General features: G+C 38.4%; 2 protein-coding genes across 3 annotated transcripts in view; both read right to left on the reverse strand.

Moving 5' to 3' along the window:
- Positions 1 to 18,146, reverse strand: part of LOC140135720 (uncharacterized) — a 233,856-nt gene that overhangs the window by 90,835 nt on the left and 124,875 nt on the right. For both annotated transcript variants that reach the window (XM_072157427.1, XM_072157351.1), the window contains exons 3-7: positions 4,707 to 4,917; positions 3,933 to 4,010; positions 3,289 to 3,401; positions 2,800 to 2,971; positions 345 to 515 (exon numbers count right to left, since the gene is read on the reverse strand). In XM_072157427.1, coding sequence (XP_072013528.1) covers positions 345 to 515; positions 2,800 to 2,971; positions 3,289 to 3,401; positions 3,933 to 4,010; positions 4,707 to 4,917 — 745 coding nt within the window. The remainder of the gene's footprint in view (positions 1 to 344; positions 516 to 2,799; positions 2,972 to 3,288; positions 3,402 to 3,932; positions 4,011 to 4,706; positions 4,918 to 18,146) is intronic.
- The window catches only part of LOC140168041 (uncharacterized), a 55,090-nt gene continuing 47,776 nt past the window's right edge, over positions 10,833 to 18,146 (reverse strand). The window contains exon 2 of the mRNA XM_072191349.1: positions 10,833 to 13,195. Coding sequence (XP_072047450.1) covers positions 10,840 to 13,195 — 2,356 coding nt within the window. The 3' untranslated portion in view covers positions 10,833 to 10,839. The remainder of the gene's footprint in view (positions 13,196 to 18,146) is intronic.

An 18,146-nucleotide genomic window follows, 5' to 3' on the forward strand; every position in this document is an offset into this window, starting at 1 on the left:
ATGAGGAGAAGGTGCATGACCATTGTGCTGCGTATGGTTTTTCCACCCACTATTGAGGTTAGTGACTAGCACAGAATAATGACCAATTTGGCAAGTTCTGTTTGAGACCCCACTACATTCATAAGGCGTGTACTCAGCCGTGAAAAATGATATTGTTTCACATGGGGTGTCATTGTAAAGGGGAGTATTGTAGCTACCATTGATATGCAACACGATATGAATATGTCACAAATAATTTCATATACAGATGCTTGAAAAAACTTTCCAAACTTTTGTTGAAGAGTTTACATACATAATTATTATCACAATGATGAAATAGCTGCCATGTTGTATTCTTCACTTACCTCTTCCAATTGATCAATCTTGACTCTTGATGATTTCTGTTCGTTAAATAAATCATGTTTTGTTGCACTCAATTGCCTCTGTAATTCAGATCTTTCAACTGGAGATAGGTCTCCTTGTCCGCTTCTTAACCGTGACTTCAGGTCATCCCGATCTTGAATAATTTCACGGATCTGTTATACAAAAAGTCAATTTTGTGTTAATTTATGGTGAAAACTAATTTTATTATATTGTAACAGAAAATAAAAGCTAAACTTGTCAGAAACCTTACATTATTGCAGGGCCGTAGCAAGCGAGGCGGCCGGGGATGCCATGGCCGCCCCACTTTTTGAGCAATTTGTTATGTTTTTCTTTATATCTGTATTTCAATTTGGGCAATTTGGCCGGCCCACATTTGTGGTGGCGGCCCCACATTTTTCAACCTTGCTACGGCCCTGCATTATTGCTTTGAACATGCAGATGCTTATGTTTGTAACAGTTGTAAATTGAAATGGAAGAGGATGCTTTTTCAAACTGACTAATAATCAGTTGAGAGAGTGAAAAAAAAACCTGTGGAAATCATTGGGGATCAAACGAGTTTACTAAGAATTCCTAATTGTAAGTTACATCCACTTTGTGCTCACACAATGATCCCACCGGTTCTCATTTTTTTGCTCTCTCAATTTATGTCCATTTGGAAGAGTATCATTGGGCTATTTCGGTTCCAATCCATACACCCCCTATCAGGAAGACATGACCTTAATCTTCCACACAGGGAGTGTGAATTTCAATTAGGGTTACCAGAATTGAAAGAAATTGAAATGTGTTGGCGATTAAGGTCATGTCTTCCATAAGGGCCTTCTCATAAACCAGTACTTTGTCATTGAAGGGGCTACCCTGGCTAAAGAAAGTTTAAATAAATAACAGGGTGTATGGATTTCAACTGGAATAGGCCATTGTCATCTAATATGTCGTTGTTGGGCAGGAAAAACCTCTGATGTACTTGTGGCCCTGAACATGTTTAAAACAAAACTTCCAAGAAGTTACATTGCAGGTTTTGCTTTAAGCATGTTCAGGGGCCAATGACATATAGGAGGTTTTGCCTGGCCAACAACGATATGACACAATCAAGTTAAATGAGGACAGCGTCGCATTGTGAGGAGTCCATTTTCAAATTTGTGCCATAATAAAGAACTTGAGACAGCTTTAATTTAATGGAAATTATATCAAAATATGACATGAGAACATATTAAAGTATTTGAATGATAAATTAATCATAAATCAAAAATAAATTGTCAACATCATCCTCATTTTTGAGTTTGTGTTAAGAAGTTTCCACTGTATAATTGATTCCATTATATTCAGACTAATCACCAACAGGCAAAGTCCCTGCATCACCTGTAATAAGGGCCAATCATTGCATGAAGTGCCAGAGTTGAAACTGCTATGCACATACATAGACGTGCACAATTAAATGATCGGCCCGCATGAATTTGCAAGAATTCTCAGCCCCAGGGTGGGTACTCAAATTTGGTTTGGGTACAGGTGTGCCACTGAGAATTTGAAAGGGGACCCATCAATATACCAAAAAGGGGTTGTTGATATACCAAAAGGCTAAAAATGCTACCCATGTTTGTGGTACATCCCCATAATTATGGTCATTAATTTTGTACTGAGTACCCCCCTGGGTTCTCAGCATATAAAGCACAGGGACTTTGTCTGTTGGTGAATGGTCTGTACATTTTTTTGTCTATGTGTGCTACAAATGAATATATGAATACAAAACCCACCCAAGTCCATATTTTGTCCATAAATTGTTGCTATACATAGGCATGTTATATGTATGAAAGAAAAACACAAATTCATCCTCTGTGTCTATTGAGCATGTGAAAAATAGCATGTATGAAACAACCACCCAAGTCCAGGATTTGAGTCTTGTAACACATTGATTGAAATCAAGTATGTATAAAAGTCCACTTATAACACATTCATTGCTGGAGAGTGACTTGTGAAAAAAATGGGCTTAATCAAGGAAAGTGTGTGGTTATCTTGGTATGCTTATCAACATTATACATACCTGTGTACTTTACTTTGTATTATCTTACTAGTGGTATCTCATTCCAACATTGTTGTCTTTGTATATGATTCAAAAACCACCCAAGTCCAGCATTTAAAATGAACCCCCACAAAGTCCCTGAAATGCTAATCGTCATACCTAATACAGTTTAACCCACTCATTTGCACTTAAAACTTACCATATTGACCAGGTAAACCTAACTGAAGGAATTAAAATGATACACAGCGTTTTTTCACAAAATCACTTCCCATGGACTTGGGTGGGTTTTGAATTCATGTATTCAAATGTGAAAGGACTGCTTGCATGCTACATTTTTTAAGAATCAGTAACATATAAAATGGCAGAACACACATTCTCCCATGAAAGAATACACATTCTCCAATGTAGATCAATGATATTACCTCATTAGCTGTCATGTTAAGCAGATCCTGATCCGAGGCGTTAGTAGTCCAACTATTTCCATGGCTTTGGTCTACTCCTGGACTACCTTGTCTAGCATGTATACTCTCTTCAAGATCTTTGAGTTCTCTCCTTGCTTGGTCACGCTGGTATTCCAAAACCATCAACTCTGACCTGTGAAAAAGTAAACAACCAACCAACATAATTTGTTTTATAACTTGTTGCACCAGTTCACCTAACTGTAATTATAGAGCTTCAAGTATACATGCAATTGCAACTAGGAGCGCTCCACAAAAGTGTAAAGAGTTTTGAGCAAATCATCGATACACATTATATAGTTATATACGAACAAGTAAACCTGCAAATGTGTGTCTCAACCCCATTAGCTCAGTTGGTAAAGCGTCTGACTTTGGTACAATTTCATGTTTTCAAAAGCGCTCCATAGTAAGCACATATGCTAACTGTCGATTTTTTACGGTAGCAGTTCTTACCTGATACCATCAGCTTTTTCTAGATTTTTAGCCGTCATCTCTTCAGCCTTCTGTATATCTGCTTTGTTCCTATGCACAGCATCATGCAGGGTTTTCAATTCTTTTAAAGCCATCTGAAAAATATTTGACATGCAATGGTACTCAAGTGTTAAAAGTTTAAATGACAAAACCTGTATGGGTTATTCCAATTGAAATCCATACACCCCCTAACATGCCCTTGATCTTCTACACAGGGAGTGTGAATTTCAAATGGGTGACTCCATTTGAATACTCCCTGTTTGGTAGATTCAGGTCATGTTTCCATAGTGGGTATATGGATTTTTCCACTGGAGTAGCCTTTCACTTTTTGTGTTGGAATAGAGGGAGAGAGAGCCTTTCACTCTCTCTCCCTCCCTTCTTCCCTCTCCCTTCTCTCTCTCTCTCTCCCTCTCTTTCACCCTCTTTGTTAAGACCTGGAAGGGGGGGTTAGAGGGGCTGCAGCCTCCAAAGCCCTCCCCCGGGCATGCACCTGGGCTTTGCATATAACAGTGTCTGGAATGAATTTGCAATGTTTAGGCCTACCTTCACACATAAAAACTGAGCAAAAGTCTTCTACCTCTACATTGGCAAACTTTGATTTGAAGTGTGCGTTTGCTTATTATTACCTGTTTTTCATTTTTGACATCATCAAAACTCTTTTCAAAACTATTGAGCCGTCTTCTCATCTCCCTTTCTGTCTCCATCTGAAAAAAGAATCATATTTCAACAATATCACAAAATGAAAAACGAATGTTCGCAGTCATCTTGTTGTGATCCATGAATTACCTTTAAACATGTTAAAACTAAATCTAGTTCTGCAATCTTAGCAGTGGTGCAGCGTGTGTCATCATATTGGACGGACTCCGACCATGATGGGGGGCGCCGGGTCTGATTGAGGGGAACAGGCCATTTGTGTAAATTTTCGTCAATTTTCCTATGGGATCTTATAAAATTTCAGATTGATGGGGAGCACATGCGCCCTGTGTGCCCATATGACGCTACACCACTGAAACTTAGTAGATTACATTGCCTTTAATACCTTCTTCATCTGGCAAAACATATCTGGCAAACTTTATGAGAAATTGTAGTATGAACATTGATTTTACTAATCAAATTCTTGCCATATTTTAACAAGATGGTGATAAGAGTATGTTTTAAATGTTTCAAATTTGATCAGACATTCTTGCCACATGAGGGTATTCCTCCCAGTCTTGTTGGGCTTTTCCTCAGGCAAAACAAAAATCATACAAAAAATAGGCTGGGGGAATCCCAAATTTTAGGCAAAATTGTCCGATATTTCTGCCCCACGGCCCCCCTCCAAGATTCACCCCAAAATTGCTGGTACCATCACTGGTTAGAATACATGTTACCATCACTGGTTAGAATACACGTTGTCTTACCAAATCTTCCAAATTAGCCAGAGACTCCAGTTTGGCTCCCCAATCTGGTGGTGTCCCTTGTTGGTTCTCAGTCAGTTTCTTCTTGTGCATTCTAGATATACCAGACACAGGGCTAGCTGCTCCTTCTAATAGCACCCCTTGAGATAACCTGATGGTTTCTTCTTCAATGGCCTCCTGTTCATCCTTGATGATGACATCCTCATCTTGGTTACTGCATCAATGGGAATGAGAAGAAATCCAATCAAACTACCAGTGCAAAGAATGCAAATTAATTAGATAATTTGCATAATTTATGTAAACATTCTTAAGAATGATGACATCCTCATCTTGGTTACTGTATCAATGGGAATGAGAAGGCAATTTAAGAAATCCAATCAAACTACTAGTACAAAGTATGCAAATTAATTTATGTAAACATTCTTAAGAATGAGGGAAGAAATGGGTCCAACCTATATACAACTTAAAATGATATCATACCACAGAATCGATTCAGACCTAAATAGCTGGCAAAAAAAACAAACAAGGTTTATCATGTTTATTTTGAATGAAAAAAGTTTGGAAAGATAGTTGATGTGCCTGTTTTTTTGTGACAGCTATGGCCTGATGATTGTTTTCTCAACATTAAACCATAAGAAGATCATTTTTTTCACAATTCTGAAATTTGAGGCACATCTTTTTGGTCTAATTCACTGAATAACATATTGAAATACAAAGGTATATTGTTTTTAGCCGCTGTTAATGTTGTGCATATAAATAATGATGTCGTCTGTGTTATATGAGACGATAGATACACAACAGCAGCTAAAAACAATACCAATCAAAATACAAATATTAATCATAAAGTAAACCAAATTTTAAACAAATTTAAATCCTACATTTTCAAAGGAATTACCATAGGCTTAGAATCAATCAGAATTCCGCTGTTGCTATGCACCTACTGTTTGTTAAAATAGCATGTACGCGTTGCAGTGCACGCTCTGCACCATGTTATATACAAGTTTGCATGAACTTTTGCAAGTGTTTCTACAATTCTTGTAGCAGATATGCAAAAAATTTTGTACCAAAATATCAATGAATGTGCCTTCAATTTCCCTCTGAAAACCTTACTTAGGCAAATTGTAATAAATCTATGGCTTTGAGCAAAATAGAGGTTATCCACGTTACTCATGTGTGACTTCTAACAAAAGGCACTGGTTCCCGTAGTATTCCTCATTCAAACTAATTCAATGCACGACCTCGGAGTTACCTGCATGACTTTGGTGGGGTATTTTGAAATAGTCATGGTTGCACATGCAGGTACTTCTTTTGAAGTAGTCGCTGGTAGGATATGCAGCTTATAGAACACGGATAACCTCTATTTTGTACCAAAATATCAATGAATGTGCCTTCAATTTCCCTCTGAAAACCTTACTTAGGCAAATTGTAATAAATCTATGCCTTTGAGCAAATTGTAATAAATCTATGCCTTGTAACCGATTTATTGCAGACGACACCAAAATGTCACAAAGCAGTGCCAGTAAATGGATTGGTAGTATTTTGTAACTAGACCACAAGCTAGATCTATAGATTGAAAGTCGCTCTTTTCATGCATGGCATTATGTATCTGACATAATATCGCATGGCATATGTCAACTTGAATACAAATTACCCTCATTCAACAGTGGTATAATGGCAAAATGCTATTTTGGGAACGATGTTCAAATGTCACGGAAACTGAACCAGAATAACGTATAAGGCTTATTCTTGATTTTGTTCTGACCTGATTTATAAATGTATATTATGAAAACCACAATTTTCTAAAAATTATGTCATGTAATTCTTCATACAGTTTGTACAGTTTCTTTAATGAGGGACTATAGAACTTACAGTATAAAGCTTTATAATCACACTCTTTATACTATGGACAACAATGGCCTCATCCTAATGCCATAGTTCAATATCCTCAATTAAACAATCATAGAGCAAAATTTGACCTCAAGCTGTGGAGTATGAGTATGTGTACCCAAATTTTCAAAGGTTATTCAATTAATGTGCCACTGTATTGGGGTTACCTAGTCCTAGTCTTACCAATTCCATGCAAAAATGCAATGAATTAAGAACTGATTTTGGAACAAAATTCTGTCAAAATAATCACACAATCTACAAAATGATAAATTAAGTAGGCTTACTCCTATTTTCTAACACAAATAAAAGGAAAACATACTACACAGACAGACAACATTAACCACGCAAGGCATACAAATGTAGGTGGGATGACCTACTTTTATCTGGGGGGCCACTCATATATAAAAGTTGTAAGCATCCGCGTGAATTAACTTTCAAAAATGACCCTAAGCTAAGATGTCGAGCATTTGTCAAACTAACCCTAAACAAGGATTTTACTCAAATAAAAACACCCAAAGCGAGGATTTTGTTTGAAATTTACCCCCAAACAAGGACAGACAATATAAAAACACCATAAGTGAGGAATTGGTTTGAAATTTGCCCCTATTCATTAAGTGTGTCGGTAGAGTGCCTATCAGTGTCAGTGATGATATCAATAAGCTTAAAATTGGTGCTGTTGAAGTCGGCTCCGATTTTTTTTCAATCTGGTTAGTAAAATTGCTCAGAACACTCTTTTGTGCCAAATAACTTGATAAATATGGGTACATACACTAATGTCTGTTAATTGGTTAATTTTAAAAAAACTACCCTAAGCGAGGAACGTCCTTAAAAAAAACACCCCTTCTTTTAGTAAAATGAGTGTTTTGAGACCCTAATGGCAGATCCGCACGAATCCTCGTTTTGCTTTTCAAAACCACTCTAAATCTGTGCTTTCTATCACGCGGATGCTTACAACTTTCATATACGAGTGATCTCCCCGGGACTTTTATGCACGCTGTAAAAGCAGTTCTGTAAAAGTGCAACACGTAGGAAATTGCTGTGGTAGACAGTAGACAGTGGTTGACAGACAGATGCTACATACACGTGCACCAACAACCCCTATACCACACAAGATCTCATCTGCACACTAAACACCTTACAAGTTATAAATATAACACATCAAATCCAGTGGCGGCACCAGGACTTTTTTACGGGATGGGGGCATTGCCGGGGCAAAGTGAACTTCGGGGGGGGGGGGGAGGGGGAAATAAACAAATTAATGCAAAAAGTGGACATTTTCGTAATTTTGGGTTTTACTGCGGGAAACAGAGGGGGCAAGAGTCTGACTGGGGGGCATTTTCCCCATGGTGCCGCCATTGATCAAATCAAACCATATTAAATAAAACATCGCATACAAGTGCAGAGTACACAGTGCAGCACATCAGTTTCACTAACTCACAATTCAACAAGATACCTGTTATACCCTATGTTATTTTCCTCCTCTGAATGATCCACCACATTTATCACTACCACTGTATGAGGATTACCACTTGTGCCACCACCATCCTCCTGCTTCCCATTCTGCTGTCTACCTTCTCTTCCATCTGTCCCTATAGGAGCTGGATCTACAGGATGAAATCCCTCCACCACCGTTGTTGCCTGCTCCAGATTATGTATAAGTCGTCCTGCTTTACTGCATATCTCGTCAAACGATGGCATCATCGTGTTATTGTTTCTCGGAATGACCGGGGAGTCGTGATGAGGAACATCACTTGTGAAATGCCCATTTCTATACAAAGGGAAAACGGGGATTGAATCCGGAATGTCCCAATAGTACGGGGCTTGATAATGTTTCTCGCTAATCCAATTTTGGTTATTTTCTTTCTCACTCATATCAATTACAGGTGATAGGTCTAACACTTTCACCGATGTCTGTTTCACCTGTTGTTCTTCATCTTCCAAAATGTTATTGTTATTCATTTCTTGATAATTTAAAGGCGGCACTTCAATATGGAGGGTAAATTGTTTACCCTTGTCTGTGGTGGGAATCGTCGCAAGTTTGTGAAGTATCGTGGGTACTTTATTCCCGTTTTCGTTGATGCTTAAATTTGGTAGTGGAATAGTATGACAGATATCGTGATGTGTTGAAGAGTAATAATGTTCGATATTAGCATCCTCTGCCATTCCATTCTTGTTGCAATCATCATTATGATCGACTCTCATAGGAGAGGCGTTGTCAGTACTCGGAGGAGTATCTAAGAACAAAAGTTCTAGTTTCCTTGGTGATATTGGTGAATATATGAATGAACTTGGCATAGAAACATCCAAAGTGTCTTTTTCTGTACTTGACTTTGCATCCGTTGCATTACTACAAGCTACATTTGTTTCGATACCATCTGTCTGTTTAATAGATTCAACAGCTCTTTCACCATCTGTATCGGATGGGGAGGTTGTTCTGGGTCTGCTTTCAAAATCTGGCAAATCTGGTGAATGAAACGCTGGAATTGTCAGCATACTAGGACTGCTTGACTGCGATGACCAAGCACAATAATCACGAGATTTCATGGGAGGGCGCTTTTCATCTCCCAGCTCAGTAAAACGTATCACTTCCAATGAATCACTCGATTCCAAAGTCGGCGCTTTTGTGAAAATGGATGGTACACTAGGAGGTCTTGTGCTTGGCGACTGCAGACTTTTATCACCACCACTACTGTGACTACTTAAATTGCTGTTCCGCCGTATGTGGGTCTTTTTGTTCTTTCTCAGCTTTATCACTACTAGGCGATGGATACAGAAATGATACTGGAGTTGATGTTAAGACATCCGTAATACCTTTGTTGTCTGGAAGACGTATGTGATCATCCCTGATTTTATTTGTCTGTTTACTGTCATTTGATTGCAAAGAATGAGAAGGGTTTACGGAAATTTGGTTTTCTTGATTTGTTGCTTCATCAGGTTCTTCTTCTTGGAATGATTCGTTGTATGTGACCGGTCTCAGTGCTCCTTTGTGGATGAGTCTTTCAAGTTTCATGGATGCTAGTTTGAGCACCTCCGGTGTGTTCATTGGCATTTTAATACTGGATTTATATCCCCCTGTTGATGCGGTACCTCGCAAAGTGTTGTGATGTCTATCGCTTTCGATAAGATTCATTTCTGACTGTCGAGGGCCTCTTTCGCTCAATGTGCGAGGTCTCATGAAATACGGATTCATAGCTTGATCTACGGATGAACTACGCTTAAGAGGCGTACGTGGTGTTGCAAGGCTACTAAGAGTTGATTTAAAATCACTTAATCGTTTGATCAAATCGCTGTTGCTTCGCATCAAATCTGATGGTTTGTTATCACCATCTTGATTTGCGCTCATAAGCTGCGATATCTGTAAACAGATGAAGGTGAAGAATCTTCTGTATCGCTTCCCCCATCTATCGGTCGCCACTGACAACACATCACTTGTGCTGCCCCGGATTTTTACTCTCGGTATCAGACAACTTATCATCCTGATCTGATATGACCTCTGACCTCTTTTTTCCCGTACCAGGATACTTGACTTTTGTTCTCTTTCCGTCAGAAACTTCACTACCATCTGACGATGACTCTCCTACTTGAGAAGAACTTTTCGTCGTCGTTGTGTCGTTTACTTTTTTCCGTGTCGCCCATTCTGGTCGAAGCGATCTTCGTCGTCTCAGCTGCGTAGCCTTTTCAGCCAGCTGTTCCTCTTCACTTTCTGGAAAACAATCACTGGCTTCACTCATGAATCCAGTGCTGTTGTCTTGGGCAAAAGTGTCCAATTCATCTAGAGTCGGTGAATGTCCCATTTCCGGCCATTCTGTACTGTTACTGTCATCAGTGGGAAGACTTGTCATAGAAACTATATCATCTTTTGCATCAAATAAATTTGAAGGTTTTGTAGTTTTTGTTGGATTTACATGTTCTGTTACTGGTTGCATGCTAGGTTGTATCGTAAAACCTGCATCTTGTTGCAAGTCATTTTTAATTTCAGTACTTGTTTTATTTGCATCAATGAATGTCTCGTTCTCAACAACCTCTTTTATGACATCAGTTTTACATGGTTGCTTTATATTACGGTTAGATATTGACTGAATTTGGTGATCTAGTAGAAGAGGTTCAGATGCATCAAGACTAGCTTGGCTGCACACACTAGACATAGGTCTCTCTAATATGGAAGGGTGATTGTTTGTAGGTGAAAGGCTAGTTTCATGATTATGCACATTAAAGCCTTCACTACTTTTTTTCTCCGTCTGGTCAACTCTCATGAATTTGTCTTGACTAAGTCAAATTGACTATACATGTTATATCCACATTCTAGTGGTGATAATGGAGGAGAATGCAAGTCAGGGCTTGTTTGAATGCAAACACATGCACAGTCCACCATCTCCTCTTGGTCAGGAGGAATAGGTGACGTCATAAACACAGAATCGTCATCTTCCTCGATTGTTTGGCAGAAAACTTCTTGCATGTCTACCAGCGATGGTCTTAGGCTCTTCTCGCTACTCACGCTAGACCTACGACTATTTGAGTGAGATTTGTTCTCACTTATAACAGACTCGTCGCTCGGCGAGGAATTTCTGCTTGATGTTGATTGTACATCTAAGAAGTCCTTCTTATTCACTCCGAGATGGGCATCCACTTCACTGTCTTCTAGTCTGTCACCATTTTCAGGATGTTTATTTTCTTTACCGGATGCCTTACTCATCATTGGAGAATCTTCTTTATGCAATGTTTTTGAAGTCATCTTTTCAGATGTATTTTGCTGTGTTTGACTCAGTACATTTTCAAATCTTCTGCTAAAGCTACCTGCATTTTGAGGGGACATCTGCTGCGGGCTACCGTTTTGCGATGACTCATTTTCAAAGCCGGAATCTTTAGACTCCATGATATCTTTCACAACTGTCAAATATTTCTCAATTTGATCAGGAAGTTTCTGTTCAACCTCAACATCAGCGATGGCCTCATCAACATCAATATCGTAAGTTCCCTGTCGCGACATTGCTTCACGAGATTCCATACTTGGTTGTTCCATGACAATTTTCAGTGGGACACGGCGTAGGGGTTCATCGGTATCCAAGCTTATGGATCTCTGCGATCTCATGTCATGCACCCTTGGTTTGCCCAATTCTTCTTCTTCAGGAAGAGTCTCTAAAGAAACAGGAAGTGAACTCTGCTTTACAAAATACTTATTTCTTCTTCCTCTTCCAGAACTCCTCGTTTTCCTGGCAACCATATTCATACGTTTTTGCATATCTTGTTGAATCTGTGCATCAGAAGGTGCGTGGGGTGGGGCAGCCATATTGGATTGTACCCCTTTACGACTCCTAGCCATATCAGCTAAACTTTTACCGAAATTACTGACGGTTGCAGCCTTCATAAGTCGTTTCCTATAATGATGTAACCTTTCAACACTACTCTGATTAGGTAATACTTTAGGCACTTTACTGTTATCAACATGTAAATCTGACGTATCAGTACTTGCATCACATGCTACTTGCATAACCACCTGTTCAGGATGAGAACGCTGTGGTTCTGGACGCTTAGAATCTTTGGAAGGTGAAGGCACATTTGTCTTTTGTTGACGGTCCCTTTCTTTGACAACTGTAGAAGGATCAGGAGTAGAGGGTTGAAGTGGAATAGTGTTTTGAACAGGTTTACGACTAAAAGGGGGATCAGGCTCCTCCTGTACTTTCTCCATCATATGCACTCTTGGTATGAAATAATCTGGTTCAGATTGAGACGAATGGGACCTCAGTAATTTACGCATATTTTCCATTCTTCGTGTGTAGACTTTTTCACGCCAGGATGTTAGAAATCTTTCTGGTATTCCAAGATCAGGACCAGCAAACCCTAGATTCATTAAGACATCTTCAGCAGGTGTCCACGCTGCATCATGCCGAAGATCGCTATAGGAACTTGATGAGCTATCAAAACTGGCAGTTCGTGAGAACATAGACACCGGTGGTGCTGGCGATGTGTTGCGTAGTCTTAACGCAAGTTCTCTTTCCGTTTCATGTGGCAACTGCATTTTCTCCATACTGCTACCAGCAATGACATCACCACATTCCATATTGAGCAGTGGTGCTGAAGGATGTTTCTGAGGTTGGGTTGAACTTTCTGGAGCTTCATTGCTCTTCATAACTTCTGCTTCTGACATTCCGGAACTGGAATGTTTACGTGCCGTTTCGACACGAGTCTGATCAACCCACTTGGCGATATCCGACTGCATATCTGCATCTGAGTGTGTGCCATCACTTACGGATGACCTCGCAGAGTGTTTACTACCAGAATAACTATGTGACGGAGACGAAGAACCCATGGATCCACTTCTTGTAGAAGCAGCTCTCTCAGTCACATGAGGGAGATCTTCAATTCTCCAGCGTAAAACATGATCTCCCGATCGGTCTAGGCTACTGCTACTACTGCCGAAGCTAGGAAGACGACTTGGTCCTTCGCTGGTACTTCGTGAATTGCTTGATGACACATGGTGACTGTTGAGACTTTCTACTTCTTCGTATGTTGATACGGAATCTTGTCTGCTGCTTGCATATTTTGGAGAATGACGGTGTGGTAGGTAGTGGTCAGACCATTGGTACACTTGAGGCTGTTGGCCTTGGCTGCAAGGAGACACAAATAAGAAAGATAAGATGAGATTTTGTGGCTATTCCTTGGCATAAAAGAACAAACGAAATTAGTGCCATAATATTTTGTTATTCTTTACCTGTCATGATGCTTTTCTGTACATTTTAAGCCAAAATAATGAGGTAAAATGAAATAAACCTCACTGGCTATTTCGGCCGTATTAACGAGGAGTTCTTTAGAGACCCTGCATGCTTTTATCGATTGGCTCCAAACAAAAGATTTGAACCAGTGTCCTTCACTGTAATCAGGGCACAATGTAGTCCATTCAATCAAATGTTGTCATCAACATATTTGATCGTAGTGCATTTTGTTATGTGTGTGAGACGAACTGTTATGGTAGAGATTGCAATCATTTGTTGAATGCATTTGAGAAGTCCGCCATATTTACGGTATGATACGTCATATGCACAACATCTATAGAGTACATAATGTTGTAATACAAACACAACAAATTTGGCCGATTTCATTTAGGTGTAAGTTGGGACCTAAACATTACAAACTACATTTTGATTAGTTTACATTCACAACTTTCCTTTGGAATTCCTATTTCCACTAATCAAATTTTGACCTTTGACTTTTGACCCTTCTTTGTAATTTCCATGACCAAAATCAAACTTGCCGGTCTTTTCCATGTTTTAGTTACCAATTTTACATTCTCTGATTTATCCAAATTCTGTGTGAAATCTGTAGATCCAGGGGGGCACTCACATATAAAGGTGGTACAGGTATGTGCAGTTGTCTCAGGCAGTCCTTAAGACCTACCTTTGAATCATGCTCCAGTTCTTTGAGCCTGAAACTCTGATAATTGTAACTCTTTAGCTCAAATTTGAAAAAAAAAAAGAGAATTTGGCCCAATTTTAGTTCACTAAACCCCTAAAAATGTTGAAAGTTCAGTTCATCAAGCCTCTATTTTCCCAAAGTTGGCTGCACACCCCTACCAAACTAAGTTGAGTCCCCCCTGCCCCCCCCCCACCCTAGATCAACTCAAACATAAGTCATGCAATATTATATGGTTTGGACGAAGTAGCTGGGTTATTAAATATTGAAATTATATGCAAATAAAAACCTTCATAGCAACATAACTCATCACATTTTGTAGAATTGAAGTATCTAAGATGAAAAATCACATCAATTTACTGTATATGGCCAAGAACTGTGTATGGAGGGACTGGTTATTTATTGCTAGCTATTTTTATCAGATTACTTTATATACGACCTTCGATTCCATGCGAGTTGCGCCGATGGCACGATGTTTGATTTCTTATTATTTACTCCTTCAAGATACTGAAAAACATCAAAATATTCCAGTATTTTCTAAAATTATATGTCTCACTGTGTTAAATTTCTCGACTTTTTGACCATTTACAAAGGATTTTGGAGAAAAGATGTGATAATTTTGTGGAAATGCAAAATGCTAGAACAAACAAATTAATATTTTTCCTGAAATTTGTACACACCCTTTCTGTTTCTACTGAATTTGATTGAAAATGGACATGAGCCATTTCCAGTCCCTTCATACACAGTCCCTGATGTGCTAATAATTGACCATGCAGGGCAGTTTCTCCATTGTAAATTGCATTTCAGTTACTGCACCATGGGTTTATTTTTAGCTTGTTAAAATTCATTTGTCAATTCTGAAAAATCCTTACATTCATATGAGTGTGTGCTGGTGACAAGATTAGGCAAAAAAAATGTAGGTTGCCCTCAATCGTTGACAAAAAAAAATCTTGGGTCAGGTTTTTTTTTCTTTTTCTAACTTTTTTAAAAGAAACCTTAAATTTTGACAGTATCAAGGACATTTTATATTTTGATATTCACACATTCTATTTATTAAATGCATATTTGATTAAAAACAAGAAGTATTTCCATTTAAATTCAGTCCAAAAACACACAATTTTTTACAGTAAAATGATAAAGCATTTATAACTAGCCTTTTCAATATGGAGGAAAAATGGAAGAAGTGCCCATGGAAAAAAAAGGATCAACCCACCGTCTCTACAAATTTTTGTCTTGGAAAGGCAATCAAACAATTAATTTTTTTGTAATGGCCATAGGCTTCAACATGAAATGCTGGGAATGTATGTACTCATTGTAATGCATGAAAATGTACAATTCTGACATTTTTTTTATTTTGAATGAAAATTTGGAACCCGTCGTCTGCAGTCAACACCATGTGGAGAGGATTAAATTATACTCTCTAAATGTAAAAGAGTGAAAAACCACTCTGAATTTCAGTTAAGTTAGCTCTAAAAGAGTGGGGTTTAGCTCTAAAAGAGTGAAAACAGTACACATAATTTCACTCGCGATTTCGAGTGAGCCTCACTCGCTCAAAAGTGGCGCAAAATCTCACTCTTTCTTGGAGTGAACTGTCAGCCAATCAGAAGCGCCGAAAATCGGCCGATGTTTGTTGAACTTGTGTAACAAAATGGCGAACAGTGTGTGAATGAATGGCGAAAAGAAAGCCGATTTGATGAAGAAATAGACAGCATACTCAATAGTGATTACATTTATGTGTAGGTCATAACTCGTAGCAAGTATACACTTGGTCTGGAGACAACGGTGGCAGTAAGCTTTTAAGTCATATGTGAGCAGTTTGTTACCGGCCCAGTGCCGGTTTACATGTACGCATATGTAAGCTTATGTAGGTTACGCCGCATCACGCTTCTCCAGACTGTGACCGTAAACATGGTATTTGCCAAGTGTTATGTCCTGCACCGAAGTGTACTCACCATTGAACAGTTTGACTATTAGCTTCACTAAATCCATAGTTTTTCATTATTCATCCCACAATGAAGTTCGACACATTGTGTATGTGCTTAAGCTTTAGACCAGTTCAATATTCCTAGACCGGGCCTATACCCTAACCTGGGGCCTAGCCTCACAACAATTTAAAGCACATAGTAGCTGTTATGAACTGCTGTGATATTCTTGTATATAAAATAGGCCTAAATGAATAAATAAATAAATAAATGCTCTTTTCTGATTCACTCTTTTCCGGAGTGAATTTTTTCACAATTTCTTGAGAGTGAGCTTCACTCTAAAAGAGTTGTCACTCAGATGGCTCTTTGAAAGAGTGAGATTTCACTCTTTTTGAGTGATTTTTCACTCTTTCACATTTAGAGAGTATACTTCTAGTAAAGAAATCACCCACCCTACTATTAGAGAATAAGCGATAGGAATTTTTATTTTGCCTATCCTCTACCGTGTGATAGAGCGACAGGCAGGTCCAATATTTTGAGTAGTGGATGCCGGCACAGCCGGCATCCACTACGATAAAAATATTGGACATGCCTGTCGTCTATCATAGGTAGAGGATAGGCAAAATAAAAATTCCTATCGTTTATTCTCATTCTTAGTCAGTTAAATATTATTTTAATAACTGTAAACTATTTTTTAAAGCAAAATTAAGTTACCATCATAAAACTCCCCTTTTCCAAAAATGAACGAAACTTGTTTACAACTTCACATCTTTTGTTGCGCGTAATGCTAGCGCGTGCTTGGGCCGGTGGAAGCTCTATAGTCCGACGGTTCTTTATTCCGACGGTTCTTTAGTCCGAAGGTTCTTTAATCCGACGGTTCTTTATTACGAAGGTTCTTTATTCCGATGGTTCTTTATTTCGAAGGTTCTAGACTCCGAATTTTGAAAACGGTTCTTTAGTCCGCATATGAAAATAGATACTAGGCTCTATAGTCAAAATTTAAAAAAAAAGGTTCTATAGTCCGAAATTGCAAAAGGGTTCTATAGTCCCAAACGGATACCGTGTTCTTTAGTCCGAATTGGTAAACAGGTTCTATAGTCCGAATTTTATTTTCATCATTTGTTTTAGTGTCAAATCATCATTCATTTATTCATTCTTGATTTCGTTCGATATTTTTTTCATTACCTCTTTCTTAAAATCCCTTTCTCATTTTTGTTTGTTCTATATTCAAATTTCTTTCGTTTTATCTTTATTATATTCTTTCTTTCTTCTCCTTGTTCTTTCTTAATGTTCATTATTTTGTTCATTATCTTTGTATTCATTGTTCTTTCATTTGTACTTCCGTTTATGTCTTTATTCAGTTGTTTCATTTGTTCTTTCATTTATTTTCTTTCATTGTGTCTTTCCTTCTTTTGTTCTGTTTGTGTGTGTGTGTGGGGGGTTTCTTTCGTTTTGTACTTCTTCAGGTTTCTTTATATTTTTGTTCCATTCATTATTTTTCTTTTTGTTTCTGATGGTGTAAAAATATGTCAACATTTTTGGAGCAAATAACGTATTTTTAAGATCTTTGTTTACAGTAAGTTGGGGATATCAGGCGCGAACGCAGGGTTTGTTTTTGATGACGGGGTGGGGGAGGGGGGAGAAGCGTCATCCGCTTACCATAAACTCTGCTATTATCTAGCTAGAGAGCGCAGTAAATGTTAATGTTATAAAAAAAAATCGGACTATAGAGCCTTTTTACTGATTCGGACTAAAGAACACGGTATCCGTTTCGGACTATAGAACCCTTTTGCAATTTCGGACTATAGAACCCTTTTTAAATTCGGACTATAGAGCCTATTTTCATATTCGACTAGAGAACCGTTTTAAAATTCGGATTAAAGAACCTCTATTAATATTCGGATTAGGGAACCTTTTTAAAATTCGGACTATAGAGCCTTCGAGATAAAGAACCGTCGGAATAAAGAACCTCTTTTAAATTTTTTTCGGACTAGAGAACCTCTTTTAAAATTCGGACTAGCGAATGCTATGAACACATGTTCGGACTAGCGAACCTTCGGACTAAAGAACCTTCGGATTACAGAAGCGTCGGATTATAGAGCAGTCCCCCTTGGGCCGTGGTCTAAATGAAATGGTGCATGCCTAATGTATTTATGTAATAGCAAATGAACTCTTATAAGAAAGACAACATACTCCATCTGATGCTTTCAATTGTTCCTTACATTAG

Source organism: Amphiura filiformis, chromosome 1 (assembly GCF_039555335.1).
Source record: "Amphiura filiformis chromosome 1, Afil_fr2py, whole genome shotgun sequence".
NCBI classification, from domain to species: Eukaryota; Metazoa; Echinodermata; class Ophiuroidea; order Amphilepidida; family Amphiuridae; genus Amphiura; species Amphiura filiformis.